Source organism: Saimiri boliviensis, chromosome 4 (assembly GCF_048565385.1).
Source record: "Saimiri boliviensis isolate mSaiBol1 chromosome 4, mSaiBol1.pri, whole genome shotgun sequence".
Taxonomy (NCBI): domain Eukaryota; kingdom Metazoa; phylum Chordata; class Mammalia; order Primates; family Cebidae; genus Saimiri; species Saimiri boliviensis.
The window spans coordinates 17,414,029-17,436,766 of NC_133452.1; the positions used below are offsets into that span (position 1 = coordinate 17,414,029).

Here is a 22,738-nt window from a genome sequence, read left to right on the forward strand (position 1 = left end):
GATGTAGCAAGTTCTGCAAATAGAGATCCATTATTTGGACACACACACACACACACACACACACACACACACACACACACACGGGGAAAAGGAACACATTAGACTGGTTACCAGATATGTTTCAGATGTCATTATTTTGATGCAAACCAGAAGAAGAAGAATTTGAAGAAAATGGAAAGCTAGACATTGGGAATGTTGGCAGCAGGTAAGGGAAAGACAGGCAGCAAAGAGAAACTTCACCTACTTTATAAACTGCTCCTTCCATTCAGCAAATTTAGATGATAAAAGACTGTTTTGTCAGATTGAAGATTCAAGGGTACAAGTATTATTTTTAAGATTCTTGCAACATAGCTTCAAGTATTTTAGCTGCAATCATCCTGTTGGACTTGGACTTCATTGTTGAGGGGAGACTGTGTTTGACTTTGCTTGGATACCATAAAACCACAGCAAAATAAATTCTCCTGAATGCTACCAGGCAACACCAAGATTTCTTACACCATGAAAAGGACTGTGGCAAAAGACGCAAATGGCTCTGCAATGGGCAGGGTGCATACAGTGCATGCGAAGAACCTAAAAGTGACTTTTAGGATCATCTTAATAAATAGTCAAGACTTAATATGATGAAGGTGTCAAGGGCTTTCTCGAAAAGTCTAAACTTTATAAATAAAAAATTTTAAAAAAATCTGTAAAGCCTGACCAGTCTCTCTCAAATTAAGTTATTTGCTACTGACTTGGCAACCAAAACGGTGAGGACCTTTTGGAAGCTGATGAAAAAGGAGCCAGCGGATTTGGCTCTTTGCTCCCTATCACGCCCTTCCTGGGACCGTCAGGGAACCTCCCAGCTTTTCAGGATAGATTCCGCTCAGGAAGGTCACCCGGGCAGTGGCAACCCTGGGCAAAAGTTAGCGGCCAGGACAGCCAGCTCCTCCAGGCAGCGGGACATTGCCTTCCCACCTCGACCCCCGGGAGGTGGTCCCAGGGGCAAGGCTTGCTGAGAGGCTGGATCACAGCAGCACAGCTTTGCAGCTGCGGAGAAACGCCCGAGGCCGTGCATCTATCTCCAGAGGTAGGGAAGTGTGCGAGCCTGCGGGTCCCCGCCCCCAGCTCCTCCAGGCAACGGCGCTGCCCGGAGCCGGGCGCAGGGCGCGGGGCGCAGGGCACGGAGCCGGGAGGGGGTGTGGGGGACCGGGCCGGTGCAGGGAGGCTGAACTGACTGGGCGACCTTCCTTCCCGACCGGAGCAGTAGTTGCGGGGGGCGGGGAGCGGGGAGGCCTCACCCCGCAGCGTGCAGCCGGGAGGAGGAACCGGTTGCGGAGGGCGGGGAGCGCGGCTGAGCAGCCTGGCGCGGGAGTGAGTGTGGGCGAGCCAGCCGGGGTGAGCGCGGGCGCCGGGCCGCGGCCGCTGGCCGCAGAGGGCCGGGATTGTTGTCGCCCGTCACCAGGGCGTCCAGGCTCCCGCAACCCTGCAGACGGCGCCCGAGCCCGGCGACAGGGCGGGCGGACAGACCGCCGCGCATCCCCGCCGTCCCGCGGAGCCTGGGCGCAGCGAGCCGGAGGAGGCATTCGCTCGCTTCGCCTCGCCGCTGGGAAACTGAACGAGGCCGAGAGAGAAGGTAAAAGGAAAGGCAGAGACCGGGAGACGGGGCGAGGAGAGAGAGGTGCAAGATGAACACATTGCAGAGAAATTGTCAGCAAGTTTGTGCCTGCACGCTGGGGCTCTGCGTGTGATGGGAGGGGGCGGTGGCCACGGTGTGTGTACGTGCGCGATACTCGTAGATAAGGAGACCGGGAGGTCGGGGAGCGTCTTTGCATCTCGTACGTAGATGCCCCTATTAATATCCCCCTCTCTGAGTTGTCATTTCCGCTTGTGGCACGTCCCCTGGGCTCCAATGGTGCAGAAGCAAAAGGCAGCCACCCTCTTATTGTGATGGTCGGTACTGTTGCTACTATCAGATGGGAGAGGTAGGGCGTTGAACAGATTCTAAGGGAGCCTCCCTTCCTCCACCCCCTGACTATTTTAGGAAGAGCTGGGGGAAGGAAAATGGCTTGAAGGCTGCGCGGAGGCCCGGGCGCGTCAGACTCCAGCGGCGCTGTCATGGTGCAGTTGCTTCCCGGCAGAGCTTGCACTAGAGGGCAAGATAACTTTCATCTCCTCTTCAGAAAGATGCGTTTCACATAGCGATCTTGCATTGCTGGCAGAGGAGTTCTGGGAAATGGTGGTGCGCAGGGGGCCAGGTGCATCGCTTCGGGCAGGCATCCATGCAAAACGAAGCAGCCATCAGCCTCACAGGAAGGAAAGCCCCTTGGGAAGGGGGGCTGGGTCTGCTAACTGGGATCCCAGCTTTGGATGCTGGAAGTTCTGCCCCCTTCCGTAAATAGAGTCAGGTCCAGCCCAGAGAGAAATATCAACAAGGAACCCTTAGCATCCCGAGATGTTCATTTCTGAGCTTTTCTTTTTGGAGTGGAAAGCTTGTATCTGAAATGTTTTTGTGAATGTTAAGAAAGTTAAAAATGAAGTATTTTTCTCTTCTCGAGTGCCCATCCATTTTTTTTTGTCTTGATCTGAGAATGACTTTCCTAAAGACAATGTTCGTATGCAGAAGCCAGACCTATGCAAGAGAAAGTATAATTTTCAATGAATCAGAGGTCATTAATATGACCTACATCTTCATAAAATGCGGATTTAATCATGAGTAATGAGGATTGTTATTTGAGAGGCTTTGTATTTCTCATGGTGAAAAAAGATTTATAATATGGATAAAAAGTTTCCCACATCACCAGAATAGTGTGATAAAATACATATCTATTTTTTCTTGCCTGTTCATTACTATGTGGCAGATTTAGAACAAAATATGAAAGATCTATACTAACTTAATGTGTTTCATGCTGAAGATTAAGAAGCAGCTTTAGACTGACCCAGATAATAATATTTGCTAGGCTTTGAAAGTATTTGCTTAGCTCTTAGGTTATAGTCTCACTTTCATCTTTCTGAACTAATGGTTTTCACAAACTGGTTTTCTTCTGTCCTCACTGACCCCATTTAAGAATTCTTTTTTACTTGATTCCTTCCTGCCAGGGAGTGGGGATTGGAAAAAGCTAGTTTGCCATTTAAAAAATTTCAAGACTTGTTTGGTGGTGCACTGGGCCTACTTTCTGACAACTATGCTGCACACACAGCATCTTAGAAATGAAGGGAGGTGTGACTGTCACAGGATGTAGGAAGCCCGTAACTGGGCAAGGTTGGAGGCATTTTCACAACTCCAGCTCTAGATACTGCAGCCACACCCTGTGGTCTGAATGTGATAGGCATGCAGGGCCCAAACACCTCTGTGGGGACCTCTATGTGTCTCCTCTTAAATGTGTACTTCCTTGTGGTCTAACCTAAGAACTAATAATGTCTGGCAAGGAGTGCAATATATATTATAGCAAGGGATGGAAAGAAGGTTGCAGATGTCTTTGGGTGTAATTTATACTTTAGGCTTCCAATAAACAAAATTTAATGATGACACTGAGTATCTTTCATGCTGATCTGCTATACACTTTGTCTTTTGCTTACTTGTTCATGTTATTCTAGGGGAAAGATCATTTCTTATTGTTAATCTATATAATTCATAATAGTAAGTAAGTAACAGCATTGTTCCCTGATAACGTGCATACATATGTTAGTAATATATTAATTCAAAGATGTGCATGTTCTTCTTTACCTTTTGACCATCCTAGTGTTTATTAATTAGTATCATTATTAAGGGGAGAACAGAGAAAAAATAATTAAATTTAAAATTTAACAGTATGTGAATTCTCTTTTGGCCATCTTAGTGTTAATTATTTAGTATCATTATTAAGGTGTGAATAGAGAAAAAAATAATTAAATTTAAAATTAAACAGTATGTGAACTCTCTTTAGCAAAAGACTTGAATAGAAAGGAAACTGAAATTTATTCATGACTAAAAATTTTAATAGTGGGTTTCAATATTAGTGCTATTCTTATACGTTTAGACATTTAATTAGGTAATATCTGTACTTCCTGTTGTTGTGAATCTGTTTATATATTTATGTTCTCAGTTTATTTTCTTTTTGGTTAGAAATGAGCCACATTGTCTCTGGTTGTTGCAGGGTTTGAAATTTTCTGTGGTAGTTTTCTAATACCTAGAAATTTAGTTGCATTGCTTTAAATATATTCTTGTGGCTCAGTAGTATTTCTTCAGTGCTTTTGTTAGTGTATTTCTTTTTAGTCACACGAACAAGTAACTGATTTACTAGCCAATGTCCGTTCTGCTAAGAGAGAAAAAAGTTGAGTTGTGGTACTTCACAGCTGTGCTTTTTCACAGGTAGTGGTATTAAGAAGAGTATGTCATTCAACTAGGAGAATACCAAATAGCAGCTAGTCCAAATTCCCTCTGTGTCCTGAACAAAAAAAATGCAGCAGATGGTTATTGATTGGCTGGGTGTTCTGTTTGCTTCTATAGTAGCCTGGACTTTTCCATTACAATACTTGCTCTCCTTTGTTGTAACATTGTTTATATCATCTTCCTCTCCTGGCACATAAGCTGTAAGAGGCGCTTGTCTCTCCTGTTGACTGCTATTTACTCTGTACAATGGTCTCTTACGAATAGCTTTCCAATACATATTTATTGTGAAATCAGGAATCTTACCTTTCTGCTAAGTATGAGGTGGATGTAGTTAGCCACATCATAATCTTAGTTCCTTCCCCTGGAAAGATGTGGAGATGGTGCAGGGACTGTTTGTTGGTATACCAACCATCAATGTCTACCAAATTCTCCCATTCCATCCCAATGCCTAGGTTCACTCTTCATTCCCTCTTTCCTGCACCCCCACAATATCCTGTACCTACTAAAAACTATTTTTATAATCTTGGGAATAATGAGTTCATTGATGTTCTGGGTATGACTCTGGTATTCTGGTTCTGTCATGTCCATAGCCAGAATACTGCTATTGTAAGCAGTCAGTTGGAGGATCTCATGACCTTGCACCAGTCTTTGTTTTAGCTGTGCCTTATGCTGCCGTTTGTTTTGGAACTGAAGAGCACACTTGGGAGTACCTCTGAATTTTAGGGCCATCTCTTGTATTGCAGGTGGAGAAACTGGGGCAAGGGGAAGGAAAATGGAAACCAGTATTTGCTGAAACTCTGCTCCATGCCAATCAATCTGCTGGAAACATTACTTATTTTATCTTTTACAAATTTAATTTAAGCAGGATAAAATTAAACCTAATTTGGCATGAATATACCTCATTTTATAGATGAAGAAACAAAAGCTCAGAAATCTCACTTTTCTTAAGCCTGTATGCATAGTAAGAGATAATTCAGCTCCAGGTCTTTCTTAGTCCAAAGTCTGTGCATTTCCTGGTACCACACTCTCCTCCAATAGATAGTTGCTGAGGACCTTCATAAACAGAACCAGATCAAAATCACCCAACTAGTTGGGATAAAGTTTAGCCTAGAACTGATATTTCCTAATTCCCAGTCTCTTTTTAGTAGCTTTTATTATTAACTTGTCACTTTAAATTTTTTAATCAAATTATATAATATTAAGATAAAGTATCAGTAAAAAGCAAGAAATTCATGATTTCACAATATAGGAAATATGTGTACATGTGAATGATGAAAGCAAAATGTTTAATATCTGAAAAGGAAGGATATTGCATCCACTTTTTTTGCGTTAAAGAGGAAGAGGTTTTCTGGGGATTTTCTCATAGATGTAAAGTATTATGAACTTGATTCAATGAAACAAAAAATATGTATCAGGGGCCTAGGATGTGGTCACAGATCTACTTGGTGGGTGAGATTTTGCAATGTTAGAGCCTGCATACCAGCAAAAGTTTCACGGTTTGTTTAGGGTGAGGTTAGACTAGCAGAAGTGAAGGATATAAGCCAAATTGTACCTGTCATAGTATGAATCGTTAGTGTTACGAGGCCTCAGTAGAAATTAATGGTGAATGTTGGCTGGTGTGTTTAGGAATAGTGTCAAGTGGTATGTGGATCCTGGGTTAGGTATTTAGATTTGTTCAGCTGCAAGTGTTCTTCAGAGGGGTGATATGAAGGGTCACTGAAGAAATTGTTCCAGAGTTGTTCCAAAGATAGGAAACATGAAGGGGAGGGCGTCTGTTTGTAAAACCTATGCAATCCCTCTTCTGCTGAGCTCAATTAATAGCACCTGAAATCCTGAGAGTCATCTGAGGCTCATCAGATATGCACCCTGGAAAACCTACCTCCTTCTGCCTACACCTCCCACCAACCCTATCCCTGGCTAACCAGTCACCAGGTCTTATAAATTCTGCTTCCTAAAGCTGGGTTATATTTTATTCTTCACTCACTTTGCTCCCTTTGCCTGATTTCCATCTTTCGTCATCTTCCACCTGGATTCCTGAGATACCTTCCTAAATGATCTTTCTGGATCTTCCGTTTTTCTCCTTTTCAAATACACCCTTTAAAACCATAGCTAGAATAGTCCCAATTATACCTTCTCAATTCCAACTTAAAATCTTTCAGTGGCTTTCTGTTGCTTGCTAGAAAGCCAGAACCAAACTTCTGAGCATAGCACTCGGGGTCCTCCACCATCTGGACACCACCTCCCTCTTCACCCTCTTTTCCAGAATGTCACCTTGTAGAGTTTCTCAGTGCCTGACTGGTGGTAGTTCCATGTCCCAGTCGTGCTGTTTCTCACACCCAGGCCTTTGCTCAACCTCTTTACCCTTCCAGGATGTGTCTTGCCTATGTTTCACCTGGGTGACTAGCCCATTTACCAAGACTCAGCTCAGGTGTTTGCTCTTTGCCAAGAAGGACACCTTTCCAGAACACCCAGACTGGTTCAGCCCCCATCCTCTGTATCCTCGCATCTTGGTATTTGCACTTAGCCCTGGTAGTTTTACATTATCTTTTCTGTGTTTTATCTCCCACTGTGTCCCAAGCTCCTCAAAAATAGTCTCTGTGTCATATCCATCGTAGTAATCCCAGCCTTGAGCTCTGGCACCCTGAAAGTGTTAGTTATGCTGTGCATGTAAGACTGGAAGAATACTGGGTACATGCCGGGAAATTCTGAGTTTAATGTAATGAGAGAGAGAGAGAGAGAGAGAGAGAGAGAGAGAGAGAGGGTGTGCACAATATTTCAGGATTAATCTACCATGCCATGTGAATGTGAATTAGAAGAGGACAGAGGCAGAATGATTTCTGTTGCATTGATTTACTGAAATCCCTTTTAATTCCGTAATTCTTGATTGAAGGTGGAGACTGTGTGTCATCTGTGAGCTCCAGTGCTGAGCCCAGCTTGGGTATCTGAAATGAAGTGAAGGTCTTTAATATACATGCAGATAAATGATATAGATACTAGATTGGTTGACTGATTGATTTCAGAAAGTTATATTTTTGCATTTGACAACATAGCTTTCTAACAGCTTAGAGGAGCCATTTATAAGGTCCTTCAGGCACTTTTCACTATCTTATTCTCTCAAATTGAAATAGCTTTTGTATGTGGTTAGGTGGAATATTTTTCCCCAGGAGATACAGGCTGCTAATGGGCATACAATTTGAGCAGGGCTTTAGGTGTATATGTGACAGTCCAGCCACAGGTAATTATTTCTTCGTGAAGAATCCCTTGGAGAGTCACCCACTGAGAGGTACCTCCCTAGCCTATAAGACACTAAGTATTGGGCCCTACTTCTAGTACATATCCCTTCAAGTAACCAAGAGAAGTTTGCCTCTACCTTTCTACAAATGACTGCTGTTCACTGCATCACTTCCCCGTGTCTTGCTAAGCTAATGATGCTTTCTTGCTCCAGTGCATCCTTCTGATGCTTTGCACATGTGGCAGCAGCAGTGTGCAAGGTTTGCATCCTATTTTTTTAGATAATAGGCTAAAAATATACTATCAGCTTTGCATTCATACATACTGACCAGATACCAATATATACTAGTATCAGTAATGCCATTTTAAAATAAATTGTAATTCATAATTATACTCTATTACTTAACCAATCCTTCACGAGCAATACTCTTTTATGGACTATAATCCAAGTTATAAAATTTTTTTTGAGATGGAGTCTCACTCTGTTACCAGGCTGGAGTGTGGTGGTGCGATCTCACAATCTCTGCTCACTGCAACCTCCGCCTCCCGGGTTCAAGCGATTTTCCTGCCTCAGCCTCCCCAAGGAGCTGGGACTACAGGTGCATGCCACCATGCCTGGCTAATTTTTCGTATTTTTAGTATAGACAAGGTTTCACCGTGTTAGGTGGTCTTGATCTCCTGGCCTCATGATCCACCCACTTCAGCCTCCCAAAGTGCTGGGATTACAGGCATGAGCCGCCGTGCCCGGCCTATAATTTTTATAGCACTGACAGACTCCTCTCATTTTTTTTTCCCTTGAGGAAGGTAGACCATCTCACATGCATGAGCTTTCTTTAGGAGTTTGGCTTTTGCCATTCTCTCCTCCTTCCCCTCTTCCCCCATTCCTTTTTTTAACCTTCATCATCATAACCTAGAAATGCAATGGGAATTATAATCAAGTATCACCCTCCTGTGGGACTCTTCGGTGGTTGAGTTTCTTTCTCTTGGTGCATTATTCACCCTCTGCCCCTCTCTTTTCTGTCTAATTATCTATTTCATGGCAATACTTTCTCTTCAGCTAACCCTAGGGTTAGGAAATTCTTATTCAAAGTACATTTTGCAATTTCAAGATTTAAACAACTGCTCTCCTACATCTTCCCATCCCCCTATCATCAATTAAACTTAACCAGCCAGGAGCAGTGGCTCATGCTTGTAATCCCAACAATCATTTGGGAGGCTGAGAAGGACAGATCACTTGAGGTCAGCAGTTTGAGACCAGCCTGGCCAACATAGTGAAACTCTGTCTCTGCTTAAAAAAAAAAAAAAAAAAAAAAAAAAAAAAAGAATTAGTCAGGTGTGGTGGTATATGCCCATAATCCCAGCTATTCAGGAGGCTGAGGCAGGAGAATCACTTGAACCTGGGAAATGGAAATTGCAGTGAGCTGAGATCATGCCACTGTCCTCCAGCCTGGATGACAGAGTGAGACTGTCTCAAAACAAAAACAAAAACAAAACTTAACAAACACAAAGAATATAGAAGGAAAATGTTCACTCTGCTTAGCCCATCCCACCCCTAGCCTTACAACTTTTGAGTCTTTATACAAAGGAAGGAAAAAAAATTAAATCATATTATTTGGCTTCTAAAATTGGAATACTTGACACACACATTTTTAGAATGAAATGTTTTTTTACATTTATATTTTAATTCATCAAATTAGATGAGAAACTAGGGTTTGATCCCACTTCTGGAAAGTGTACAACACAGAGAGCAAAATACATGTGCAAAGCAGGCTAAATCAGCACAGATACAAGAATCTGTGGATATTGAAAACTAGAATTCCGTATTTTTAATGTAAGGGAAACTGATTTCATACATCAATGGAAAAAGTTTATAATTTAAAGAGAAAACATGGAATGAAAGTGAACAGTTCTTCTTTTAGCAACCCCATTTTATTTCACGTCTCATTTATGTATTTATTTTATCAAATATCATGGGAATTCCTAACATTTGTGTAGTACTTTATAAGTGCTTTTCACTAAGTTGTTTCACTTGATAATGGACCAGGCACTGAAATTACATAGAAATATTTCTCCTTTTAGTGCTGCAGTGACCTTTGTAGATTTTTTTTTTTTTATGTTGTACCTTTTCTCTTTTGTTTCTCAGGTTCTTGAATTCACTTAAGAGGACAGTCTTAAAACAGAAGAAGAAAAAAAAGCAGTTCAATCTTTGGGAGAGCTGTCTCTTTGTTGACTGCTGCAAATGCCTGGAATTCATTTGTGATGGAATATATCTAGAAAAGTCCAAGCATGTTTTCTAGAGTGAGGTAACCCTGTGCTGCCTCCAACGTCTCTTGGTGCTGGCTTCGTGCTTCCCGAGGGACCATGGCAACCTCCAGAGCGGCTTCTCGGTGTCCTCGGGATATTGCCAACGTGATGCAGAGGCTGCAAGGTAAGGGGAAGAAACTTCATGATTTAAAAAAATTCAAATATACCATCTTAACCCACATTCAGTTAAATTTGTTTGGGGTTTAATTCAATGCCTTGGAATTATAACCCGGAATGGATGGATGTCTTTTATTCCAGTGTTTTCAAACAAGGCCATGCTGTCTTCAGATGCTATCTTGATTACACAGAAGGAAAAGATAGAAATACAGCTTTTTTTCTTTTTTGTAATTTTCTGTCTGCATTAGCGTGCCTTACATGGTTTTTCATTGCCCAGTTGGGAATTAAGAGTTACTGGCAAAGGTACTGCTGATGTCGTTCAATAATACCAGTGACAATCCATCCCCAATGACAGTGTCTTGATAGATTATGGACAAGTTGTGGACATATAACTATATGCTATTGTCAAATAGGTGAACCAGCTGCATTTCCTAAGTAGAAGACCCTTAGACATTTAGAAACTTTTTAAGAGAAATTAGGCAAAAGAAGCTGGAGTGCAATGTGCAGTGGCATGATCTCAACTCCTTGCAACCTTCACCTCCTGGTTCAAGCGATTCTCCTGCCTCGCCCTCCTAAATAGCTGGGATTGCAGGCATGTACACCACGCCCCACTAATTTTTTTGTATTTTTAGTAGAGACAAGTTTCAGCCTGTTGGCCAGGCTGGTCTCAAACTCCTGACCTCAGGTGATCCACTCGCCCTGGTCTCCCAAAGTGCTGGGATTATAGGCATGAGCCACTGCACTCGGCCATACTTTTCTCTGCTTTCTAGAAGAGAACTAACAGGGAAATGCTATAGAAACTCACAGGTAAATAGATTCTCATTGCCAATTTTCTTTACATTTATGTTTCAATATGAAACAAAAATTATTATCTCCTGTAGGTATATAAAACTACTGCTTCTTTGTCATAATCTCAATGATATATTCATTACTTCTTTGTAAGGATCCTAATGATATTTTCAATGTCATAAGCCCAGCCTTCAAAGGCATGCTTTTAAGGTATAAAAATACCCCAATTTAGAAGAGTTCTGTGCTAGTCTTTGCTAAGAGGACTTAAAAATAATGTTATAGCTCAGCTTTTCTAGTTTTTCTAGTGTCTCCAAGTGATCATCGTGGATTCGCACAGTAGGAATGGTATTAGTCTGTCACAATCCCACTTTCTTTGCTTACAATGTATTTGCTATGCATAGCAGTAATTTCCAGCTAAGATGTCTTGACTTTCAAATACATACTAAGCTCTTAAATCTGGATATTTATGACTCAGAACATTGCTCACAGCTATAGAAAATCAGGGGATTGGTGAACTATGAGTTTCTCCATGTCTGTTCAGAGACCACCAAGTTGACTGAAAGCTTCTGTGTTCAAGTGACCCCTGCTCATGTTTATCTGCCTGAACTGGTTTGTGAAACTTCAGTGTGAGTGGTACATGTTTCCTATTTCTTGTTAACCAGTTCCACTTGTCATGCCAGAAAGAGCCTTGTTAGATAAGAGATCCTTGCTGAATATGTAGATGGATCTAGATCTTTTCCATGGGCTGAATATTTATCTGCTTGGGTCTGCACAGCACCAAGGATCTCAGATTTAAGTTGTATGTCTTTACCTTGGTAAATGCAATGCAGAATTTGAGTTCTATTCCCCTATGTTTTTCTTGGCTGTTTGTCTGAGGGTAAATTACCGAACCATTTTGTGCCTCAATGACATCATCTATGAAATGATGGAAAGGAAGCATGTGACTCCCTTACAAAAGCATGGGGAAGATAGTAAGGTAACAAGGCAGATTTTCCCTTGAGTATGTTAAATGTGAACATTCACTAGATGACATACATGTTGACCATAAGCAAAAGTTGCAAAGAGCCAATCTGAATGAACTCAATCATAATCAGACTGTGTTCCTACAAACACTGTACTCTTCATTCTGATATTAACTTGAATGGAAGTTCTTTCATTATGATCATTGGATTAGGGGTGAGGGGAAAATGAAGAGTATGGATGATTCAATGTTGTGTTTTATTATGTTTTTACAGCAGATTTGGTTTTGCTTGAGAAATGTGTGGCATGGAGGAAAGAGCTGGAGCCTCCCACCCTATCACACACTAGGCCTGTGACAGTGGGTGCCCTATTTAACATCTTCGTATCTAGGTACCCCGCTTGCAAAATGTGGATTGCTCCCAACTGCTTAGCCCCTCTCAGAATTGTTGCGAAGCCCAATGAGATAATTTACTAAAGGAGCTTAAAAAATTATAAATGCTGTGAGATGGTGAGCCATTCAAATAGTCATGGAAGAAAACTGGATGAGAAGGCACAGCCTGATAATTTGTTGCAGTTTTTTCCTGCAAATTTTTCTAACTGTCCTGATTTTTGGAGGAATGTTAATAGTTTTGTACACTCTGTACTGTATAAAACTAGCAATTTTAGTACATAATGCAGTAACTATACTTATTGCATTAATTATCTTCCCTTTCTATGAAAGAGAGAGTTATAAGGTGGCATAGGGTACCAGACAAAATTAGAAGAGAAAGTCTTAAAATTCAGAGGACAAATCTCCTGAGCACTAGATCCTTACCATTAATTTTGGTATCAATTACTCCATTTGATAGGTTATGTTGGCTACAAAATGCAAAGTCTGAACTGCTACAAAATGTAACACATCTAGTCTGCATTAAAGGAAACTGAGTGAAATGGCAGGAAGTGAAAGTGAACTGGCGAGTGCATCTTAACAAATTGATCAGAGGAGTTAATTCTGCTGATTTAGTTCGTGACGTGTAGGTCTCTTGCTCTCAGTTGTCACTGTGCATATTTCTAAGTCCAAAGAGGGGCCAATCTCCTCAGAAAGAGGAGATCTGTCCTCTGTCAAGGGTATTTAGTAACCCTGCTTACCTGCTGGAACCTCTGAACAAGTGCCCAAGATCCTACTAAATGGAGAGCTGGTGTTATTGCCCAGATAATTAAGACAAATTTGAGAAAAAAGCAAATTTCCATTAACATAAACAGAACCAGAGTTGCTATTTTCAAAGTTTGAATTCGTAAGAACATTCTCCTAGAATCCTTTTTCTTTGTCTAGATATATAATGAGTAACTAATGTGTTTGGGGTTCCCCTCCCACTCCATTTTGGGGTTTCATTGTCATTTCAGACCTGTGCATAACTAGTAAAGAGCGTTGAGCTTTGAATAATGGCAACTTGGCATTACTCTCTTGCTTATTTAGCTCACACCCGTAATTGCTGACTATTTTTCCTGCTTTTAATTTTTCTTTCTAGGGCTAGGAAATTAAAGCACACACAGAGATTGCTACATAATTTGGCTGCAATTGTAGCTGTTCAATATTTCACCTTTGCCAATATTTGAGCTTGTTTGAGCATAACGTTTTAGGCTGGGATACTGAATTATGGATGAGCAGTCAGACTGCAATGCAGAGTTTCATTTGCTTTGAAGAATAGTGAATGTTTCTGGAACTTTAATCAATTTAAATATAATCTTAAAAGCAAATACAGAACAATAGTAGAATAAAGGAGTATTAAAATTTTAAATGCACGTAATTAGTACATACATTTTCTGCTTTTCAAGACTAAGGAGATCCACCTAACAGGTGGCTTATAGAGTTACTTAGTTTATAGTCACAACTAAGAAAATAAATGGCTAAATTCTTCAGATTATAAACTTCTCATAGATAGTGACAACATCCTAAGGCTTTGTGTAATTTTTGATAGTTACTTAAAAAGTACTTGCTGACTTGTACTAACTGCATTTTAAATGTGAACATACTATATTAAACTTTATGTATTTAAAATGAACATATCAGTATTGGTTATTGTAGGATGGGTGACATCAGTGCAGTCTTTCAGAACACGTGGTAAATGTCAGAAAAGATTAAAATGTGCATCCTTAGATGTTGCACATCAAAAAAATCAATAGGAAAGTAGGATTATTCACTGCAAGGTCAAATTTTGATTTTTAAACCTTGTGAATGGATTCAAAGAGAAACAAACAAACAAAGGATAAGCATTTACCCTTGGAGATACAGCTATGAAATTTTCTGACAGTTCAGTACAGAGTAATCACAACCTCCTCTTGAACATTTTTTATGAGTTATAAAAACTTTAAACCTTTTTTGTTTTAGGCATAGTACTTTCTATAAGTTGATTACACAAAAGAAAACTTCAAACTAATAAAAAGTGTACTGAAAAGTAAAATGAAATAATAATAAATAATTGATGAAAATGTAGCTTTCTTTTAATTTAATATAATTGGCTATGACCATAGCCTGGGAAAGAAAAAGTTTGGCACTCTGTGAAGATTGAAATGTTTTTATAATGCCTTCAGCAATTTTTATACTTATGATTGTTGGCTGAATGTGTATCTTCTTTTGAAAAGTGTCGGTTTATGTCCTTTGCTCACTTTTTAATGGAGCTGTTTGTTTGTTTCCTTGTAAATTTAAATTCCTTATAGATACTGGATATTAGACTTTTGTCAGTTGCATAGTTTGCAAAAATCTTCTCCCATTCTGTAGGTATTCTAGTCACTGTGATGCGTTCCTTTTGCTATATAGAAGCTCTTTAGTTTAATTACATACCATTTGTCAATTTTTACTTTTGTTGCAATTGCTTTTGGTGTCTTCATCATGAAATCTTTGTCTGTGCCTATGTCCTGAATGGTACTTCCCAGGTTGTCTTCTGGGGTTTTTATAGTTTTGGGTTTTACATTTTGATCTTTAATCCATCCTGAGTTAATTTTTGTATATGGTGTAAGGTAGAAGTCCAGTTTCAGTCTTCTGCATATGGCTAGCCAGTTATTCCAGCACCATTTATTGAATAGGGAAGCCTTTCCCCATTGCTTGTTTTTATCAGGTTTGTCAAAGATCAGATGGTGGTTGGTATGTGGTCTTATTTCTGGGTTCTCTGTTCTGCTCCATTGATCTATGTGTCTGCTTCTGTGCCAGTACTATGCTGTTTTGATTACTGTAGCCCTGTATTATAGTTTGAAGTCAGGTACCATGGTACCTCCAACTTTGTTCTTTTTGCTTAGGATTGCCTTGGCTTTCATATAAAAGAAAGCTCAACATCACTGATCATTAGAGACATGCCAATCAAGGCCAAAACCATTTCATACCTGCCTGTCAGAATGGCTATTACTAGAAAGTAAAAAAAAAAAAAAAAAAAAAAAAACCTGATCCTGGTGAGCTTGTGGAGAAAAAGGAATGCTTACATGCTGTTAGTGAGAGTGTAAATTATTTCAACTGTTGTGGAAGACAGTGTGGTGATTCCCCAAAGACCGAAAGACAGAAATACCATTCAACCCAGCAATCCCATTACTGGGTATATACCCAAATTAATATAAATCATTCTATTATAAAGACACATGCACAATATTAAAGACATTGCATTAATCTAAATGCTCATCAATGGTAGACTATACAAAAAAATGTGGTACATATACAACATGGAATACTATGCAGCTGTAAAAAGGATATGATCATGTTCTTTGCAAGGACATGAATGGAGCTAGAGGTCATTATCCTTAGCAATTAATGCAGGAACAGAAAAACAAATGCTGTATCTTCTCACTTATAAGTGGGAGCTAAATGATGAGAACACATGGAGACATAAAGGGGAACAACAGACACTGTGGCCCATTGGAGGGTGGAAAGTGGGAGTAAGGGGAGGTCAGGAAAAATATCTAATAAATACTATGCTGGATATCTGGATGATGAAATAATCTGTACAACAAACTCTTATGACACAAATTTACCTATGTAACATACCTGCACATGTACCCCTGAACTTAAAATAAGTTAAAAAAAAACTTTATACTTGATTACTCTGACTTAATGACTCTTCTTATTAGAATACAAAACAGTGTCAAAAACTCATTGATTATATTTAGGCTGAAATTCCTGTGAGTTTAATCCCTGTTTTCCCACATAAATGCTGTGTAAAATTATCTCATATTTAAGTATGATACAAAACAATGATCATTTCTTTATATTTTGGAGCATCATAGTTAAATGCATTTCTGATAAATAAATGAATAAATCATTATACCTAACTTAATGAATTGAAGATAATATTGGTCAAGGCAATTAACCAATTAAACCAAGTAAACTGGATGCTGCTTTACCTACCCTCTGTTTGAAGGATGTATATCTGAATTTTGAGTTTAATCAAAAGTGGTTTTGTAGTGTAAAATCACTTTAAAGATACACATCCTGCCTGAATGAGTGAAATGTTTGTTGTTTTCATAAATACAATGTTTTAAGCACATTTTCTTTCTAAATGGCATGTTACTTGTTCACATTACTTTTATTAATAAATTTATGAACGCATTTACATTTGTGTAGTGCTTGGTCCTCTAAGCCTCTCTGTTAGAAAACCTATTTCATCCATTGCACTTCATGGACAAAGTGTTTTCAGGCCTTCAGGGTCTTCGGTGACCTATACAATATTGACTCTCAAATAGAAAAAGAAAACTGCTAAATCAAAAAAACAAAAAAGTGAAGGTTTACAAATACTAAATTATGGCAAGTAGTCAAATGTAAATCAAATCAATTCAAAAATTATATATGTGTCAATATATTTTATATGGCATGTAAGTACACTTTATTGCAGTTGATATAGTGTATGGTAGGCCTCTAAAAGTAAGAGTGTCTAAGGCCTACAAATAAAACATAAAATATCTGTCTATATCATATTGCCTCCACAGGAATTTTTTAAAACATATTACCTTAATTTTGTTGCTCGTATGACGTAAGATTAAACACATTTGACAAAAGTACTTCCTTGACCTCCCTGTTAAAGTGCCAATCTCTCTGGCTTGGATTCCATATTCTAAGTCCATCTTAACTGTGACAGCTCTTTCTCCTCTAGCTCCCCTATACATCCTCCTATGTCAGCCAAGTGTCACTTAACTTTCCATGCTCAGAAGATGTCCTGACTCTTTCATCTACTTCTGGAATGAGCTCAAGTCACTGTTTCTAACACTTGACTTATCTTGAAGGCTTAACTTCAATCCAACCTCTTCAGCAAAGGCTTTATTGCCAATATAATCAGAAATTGCCTCTCCTCCCTCAAAACTCCTCTAGCTCTTTATAGCAAAATGTGACCATTATCTAGTGTTGCTTCGTATTGAGTCGCATGTGTCTCTTCACCCAGAATTTATAAACCTCGAGGACAGGAATTGAGTCAGACTCACATCAGTGTCCTGCACATTGTCTAGCATAGTGCATTTCATAATATGGACACTTCATAAATATTTGTTGAGTTCATATAATATAGTTAATATTATATTAACCATTGAGAAATGGTGAAAGCTGGGAAGCCAGAAAAGAGGTTATTTTTGACAAGTCAAGAGACAGATGATGGTTTGAATGGTGGATGGGGAGAGAAGAAGTAACATTTTAGATATATTTTGAAGGTAAGACCAAAACAATGTGTTGATGAGTTAGGTTTGGTGTATGAGAAAAAATTAAAGTTGGTCCTCTCATTTTTAGTTTTGAAATAAAGAAAAACTGTTATGGGGAAAAGCATTGAGGAGGAAAACCGAGAGCTTATTTTAGACATGTTACATTTTAAATGCCTGGTAGTCTTCCAGGAAAGGAGTTGAGTGTATGTATGTGACTAGAGATCAATGGAGGAGACACTGCAGGAGAAAACATTTGGCTGTTGCCAGCACAGAGACAGTGTTTAAAGTTGTGGGATTGGTTGGCACCACCCAGGGAGTGAGGACAGATAAGAAGAAAAGAGGTTTGAGAAATGGGGCATTCAACATTGAGGAAAGTGGGGAATGAGGAGAGTCCCACATGTGAGACTAAGAGGCTGCAGCCTGTGTGGTAGGAAGAAAAAAGACAAAAGGAAGTTCTGAAAGTCAAAGGAAGCATGAGTTCGAAGAGGGAGTGATCAATTGCATTAATGTTGTTAATTTTCTTTACATGTACATGTTTCTACATGTTTATAATATATAAAAAGATTATGTGTATTTTATATGTAAATATCAGGTCTGAGCGGGTGCAATTGTGCCCGCCTATCATTTAAAATCATTTCTGGAAAAATAAAGAATAGCCTTGTACATTGCCCATGAGGAGGTTCGAGAGGCTCAGAAATTCATTGGTTAAGAGCAATTCCTTTAGAACTCATTAAATGTAATTCTATACATTATGTAGAGCCCAGTCAGGAATCAGTCCTAAGGGTAAGACATCTCTTCTTCAGACCCTCGTCAGCCTTCCACTCTTGTGGAGTTGGGAACCCTGCTATGAGCTGGTGATGACCCTCATGAAGTTGATTCTCCTGTCAGTACCATCTTGGACACTTGTGTGTGACTGTCCTGCCTCTTAGTGGCTTCTTTCCTTGAGCACCCACCCTCAGACATCTCCATTTGCACCCCTTGACATTATTTCTCCAGATTTTTGCTGTGTAACAAAACTAGTATTATTCCTGCTTGCGTTTTGGGGAAGATCTTCATGGAGTCAGAAATGTCAATTTTTGTTGCTTTGGTCAATGTTTAATTAGCTCTACCAGGGCCCAGATTCATGAAAAGAAAAGAGAAAGTGTGACACAACGAAATGGAATTGTCTGACATATTGTAAACTCTGGGATTTCCTCCCCATTAAAACCTGGGTGGAACCCTCCTCCAAAATAAGGCAATTGAATTGGGAAAATTGCATCTGCATTTGAAAAAAACTCTATTGGCTACTGTGCTGGTGGCTATGTGACCCTGTCTACATTGGATCAGACCTGAGGCCTTGGGTTGGCCTCTGTAGGAGGAGTGAAGACCACACCACTGCCCATGAACTTCAGATTTCCATGAATATATAATTTAAGGTACTATGTACTTATGAAGGGGGAACCAGCCTTTCAGTTTCGTGTGACAAACCCCTCATGTACCTTAAGAAACTTAGAAAAACAACTCACATCCCAGGTTATTATTATTTTCTTTTTTTTTTTTTTTTTTTGAGACGGAGTTTCGCCCTTGTTACCCAGGCTGGAGTGCAATGGCGCGATCTCGGCTCACCGCAACCTCCGCCTCCTGGGGTCAGGCAATTCTCCTGCCTCAGCCTCCTGAGTAGCTGGGATTACAGGCACGTGCCACCATGCCCAGCTAATTTTTTGCACTTTTAGTAGAGACGGGGTTTCACCATGTTGACCAGGATGGTCTCGATCTCTCGACCTCGTGATCCACCCGCCTCGGCCTCCCAAAGTGCTGGGATTACAGGCTTGAGCCACCGCGCCCGGCCTATTTTCTTTTATATTCTTTCAAATTGTGGCTGATGAGGATATTGACACATTTGTGTGTGTGTGTGTGTATGTGATTCTCACACCTAAATACCTAGTTCCCGATCTTTGTATGGCAGTCTATAGTTTAATTAAGCAATTGTTAATCGCAAGTATTCAGTGTCAATCATAAGTATTCAGTTAATCATAAGTATTAATTTATTTTAAATAGTTGAGAATTTAACTGTACAATCATTATTGCCTATCCCATAATGCTGAGGATAGGCAATAATGATTTTCTGTTTGTTTAAGTACTTAACAAATGGTTTCTGTGGTTACTTATGTTCTTTTTTTTGTTTGTTTTTTATTGTTCACAATGACCTCTTGGATTAAAAACAAACAATTCCTTCCTCTGCTGATATTAATCTTTCATGTTTAGTAAACAGTGGTCTCCACCCACATTAAAAAAGTTATTTACCTAGAATTATACAATTGCCTTCCATTCATTTGCTTCCTTTCTCCTCACATGTGTCTGGCACTTTGAGTCCCTTTCATCTGCTTTTATTCTACTGTTGACTTGTTTACTAACTGGGGAAAAGTTTTGAGATTCTCAGGACTTATCTTGGTGTTCTTTGTTGTTGTCATTGTTGTTATTTGTTGATATTGTATCTGTTACATGTTGTTGTTGTTGTTGTTATAAGTTATGAGCCACTATGTTTATCTTGCCAAGAATTATATACTGATTCCGTATTCATGGCATGTATTTTAAGCTCCTTTACTTTTCTAAGGGCTTCTCACATTTTATTTTCATTTTATCCAATTTGGGCTGCTATGAGCATTCTTTGCCTTGTTATTTAACAGAAAAATGTGGAATTCTTACAGTACATCCAGAAACCTAGGAATTCAACTAGACCACACCCCCAATATTGTAGTAAGACAGATCTTTCAAAACACAGCTCCAGTTACATCCATTGTCCCTTGCCCTATTTAGAAGCTTACAAGGACTCAGTATAGCCTTCCAGATAAACTCATTAAGACAGGAAGGGTGTTCATTGCCTGACATCTATTAACCTTCTTTTCTTCATTTCATATATATATATATATATATATATATATATATGTATGTATATTAAATTACACTTTATGTTCTGGTGTATATGTATGTGCAGATTGTGCGGGATTGTTACATAGGTATGCAAATGCCATGGTGTTTGCTGCATCCATCCCCCTGTCACCTACATTAGGTATTTCTCCTAATGTTATCCCTCCCCAATCCTCCCACCCCCTGCTATTCCTCCCCTTGCTCCAAACCCCCCAACAGGCCCCAGTGTGTGATGTTCCCCTCCCTGTGTCCACATGTTCTCATTGTTCAACACCCACCTATGAGTAAGAACATGTGGTATTTCATTTTCTCTTCTTGTGTCAGTTTGCTGAGAATGATGGTTTCCAGCTTCATCCCTGTCCCTGCAAAGGACATGAACTCATCCTTTTTATGGCTGCATGGTATTCCATGGTGTATATGTGCCACATTTTCTTTATCTGGTCTATCATTGATGGGCATTTGGGTTGGCTCCAAGTCTTTGCTATTGTAAGCAGTGCTGCAGTGAACATACATGTGCATGCGTCTTTATAATAGAACAATTTATGATCCTTTGAGTATATACCCAGTAATAGGATTGCTGGGTCAAATGGTATTTCTATTTCTAGATCCTTGAGGAATCACCACACTGTCTTCCACAATGGTTGAGCCCACTCCCACCAACAGTGTAAAAGCATTTCTATTTCTCCACATCCTCACCAGCATCTGCTGTCTCCAGATTTTTTAATGATCACCATTCTAACTGGCATAGGATGATATCTCATTGTGGTTTTGATTCGCATTTCTCTAATGACCAGTGATGATGAGCATTTTTTCATATGTTTGTTGGCTGCATAAATGTCTTCTTTTGAAAAGTGTCTGTTCACTCACTTTTTGATGGGGTTGTTTTTTTCTTGTAAATTTGTGTTTGTTCTTTGTAGATTCTGGATATTTGCCCTTTGTCAGATGGGTAGATTGCAAAATTTTTTTTCCCATTCTGTTGGTTGCCAGTTCACTCTTTAATTATTTTTTCTTTTGCTGTGCAGAAGCTCTTAAGTTTAACTAGATCCTATTTGTCTATTTTGGCTTTTGTTGACATTTTTTTTTGGTGTCTTAGTCGTTAAGTGTGCCTATGCCTATGTACTGAATGGTATTGCCTAGGTTTTCTTCTAGGGTTTTTATGGTGTAAGGTCTTATGTTTAAATTTTTAATCCATCTGGAAATAATTTTTGTATAAGATGTAAGGAAGAGGTCCAGTTTCAGCTTTCTGCACATGGCTAGCCAGTTTTCCCAAAACCATTTATTAGTAAGGAATACTTTCCCCATTGCTAGTTTTTATCAGGTTTGTCAAAGATTTGATCATTGTAGTTGTGTGGTGTTCTTTCTGAGGCCTCTGCTCTGTACCATTGGTCTATATCTCTGTTTTGATACCAGTACCATGCTGTTTTGATTACTGTAGCCATGTAGTATAGTTTGAAATTAGGCCGCATGATGCTTCCAGCTTTGTTCTTTTTGCTTAGGATTGTCTTGGCTATGTAGACTCTTTTTTGGTTCCACATGAAGTTTAAGGTAGTTTTTTCCAGTTCTGTGAAGAAGGTCAATAGTAGCTTGATGGGGATAGCATTGAATCTATAAATTACTTTGGAGAGCCTCCATAAACTATGGTATTGCAATCCCTGAACAATTTCTAGATCCATTCAAGCCAATCTCAATCTCATTTCCCTGCCTTACATGTTGTTTCCCTCTTGCCTTTCTCAAGCTTCAAGACTCAGCTCAAACCCTGCGTCCTCTGTGAAGCCTTTCCTAATACCACCAGCCAGAGTGAGAGGATTCTTTGTTTGTACTCTACTTTGAACATGTTTCTATTAAGGTGTTGATTGCATTAATCTGTAAGGATTTATTTAAGTATCTCTGTGACCCATTAGTATATTAGAACCTTGAAAGTAGGATCTTGTCTTATTCAACTTTAGATATCCAGTACTAAGCACAAGTAGATACTCATTTTTTTCAGCTGACATTTAGTAGGTACTCAGTTTATTCAATCATATATTCATGCATTTAACAAATATTTGTTGGGCATTTACTGTGCTCAAGTCTTCTGAAAACAAATGTAAACATAACTTAAATTTTGTTTCCTCATGAAGCTGTAGTCTGTGAGTGTAACATAATAATTGGGGAAATTTAAAAACTGAGTGAGAGATACTATGGGATTTATTCAATGAATAAATGAATAAATGCAATTTCCACAAAAACAGACACATATAATTAAGGAAATTAACCAGGGTAGCAGATTACGGGTTAGTTCAAATTATTTTCTTGTCATCTTTTACTCTGCAAAAATTGCCTTCCTTTTAAAAAGCACAAGTTTCTATAGGCTGGTGTGGTTGTTTAGATGAGAAGGAACTTACAGTTCATAATTTGCTGTTCTCATTTTGCAGATGACATAACAGAGTTCTAGAG

At 39.4% G+C, this 22,738-nt stretch overlaps 1 protein-coding gene across 22 annotated transcripts in view; it reads left to right on the plus strand.

Annotated features, from left to right (window-relative positions):
• Positions 1-870: 870 nt before the first annotated feature.
• The window catches only part of SYNE1 (spectrin repeat containing nuclear envelope protein 1), a 518,258-nt gene continuing 496,390 nt past the window's right edge, over positions 871-22,738 (plus strand). For 13 of the 22 annotated variants that reach the window (XM_074397246.1, XM_074397241.1, XM_074397250.1 and 10 more), the window contains exons 1-2: positions 1,365-1,612; positions 9,723-10,007. In XM_074397246.1, the coding sequence (XP_074253347.1) occupies positions 9,941-10,007 (67 nt within the window). In that variant the 5' untranslated portion in view covers positions 1,365-1,612; positions 9,723-9,940. Of the gene's footprint in view, positions 1,067-1,364; positions 1,613-9,722; positions 10,008-22,738 lie in introns of those variants that run through there. The other 9 variants (XM_074397255.1, XM_074397265.1, XM_074397251.1 and 6 more) reach the window with 2 other exon arrangements.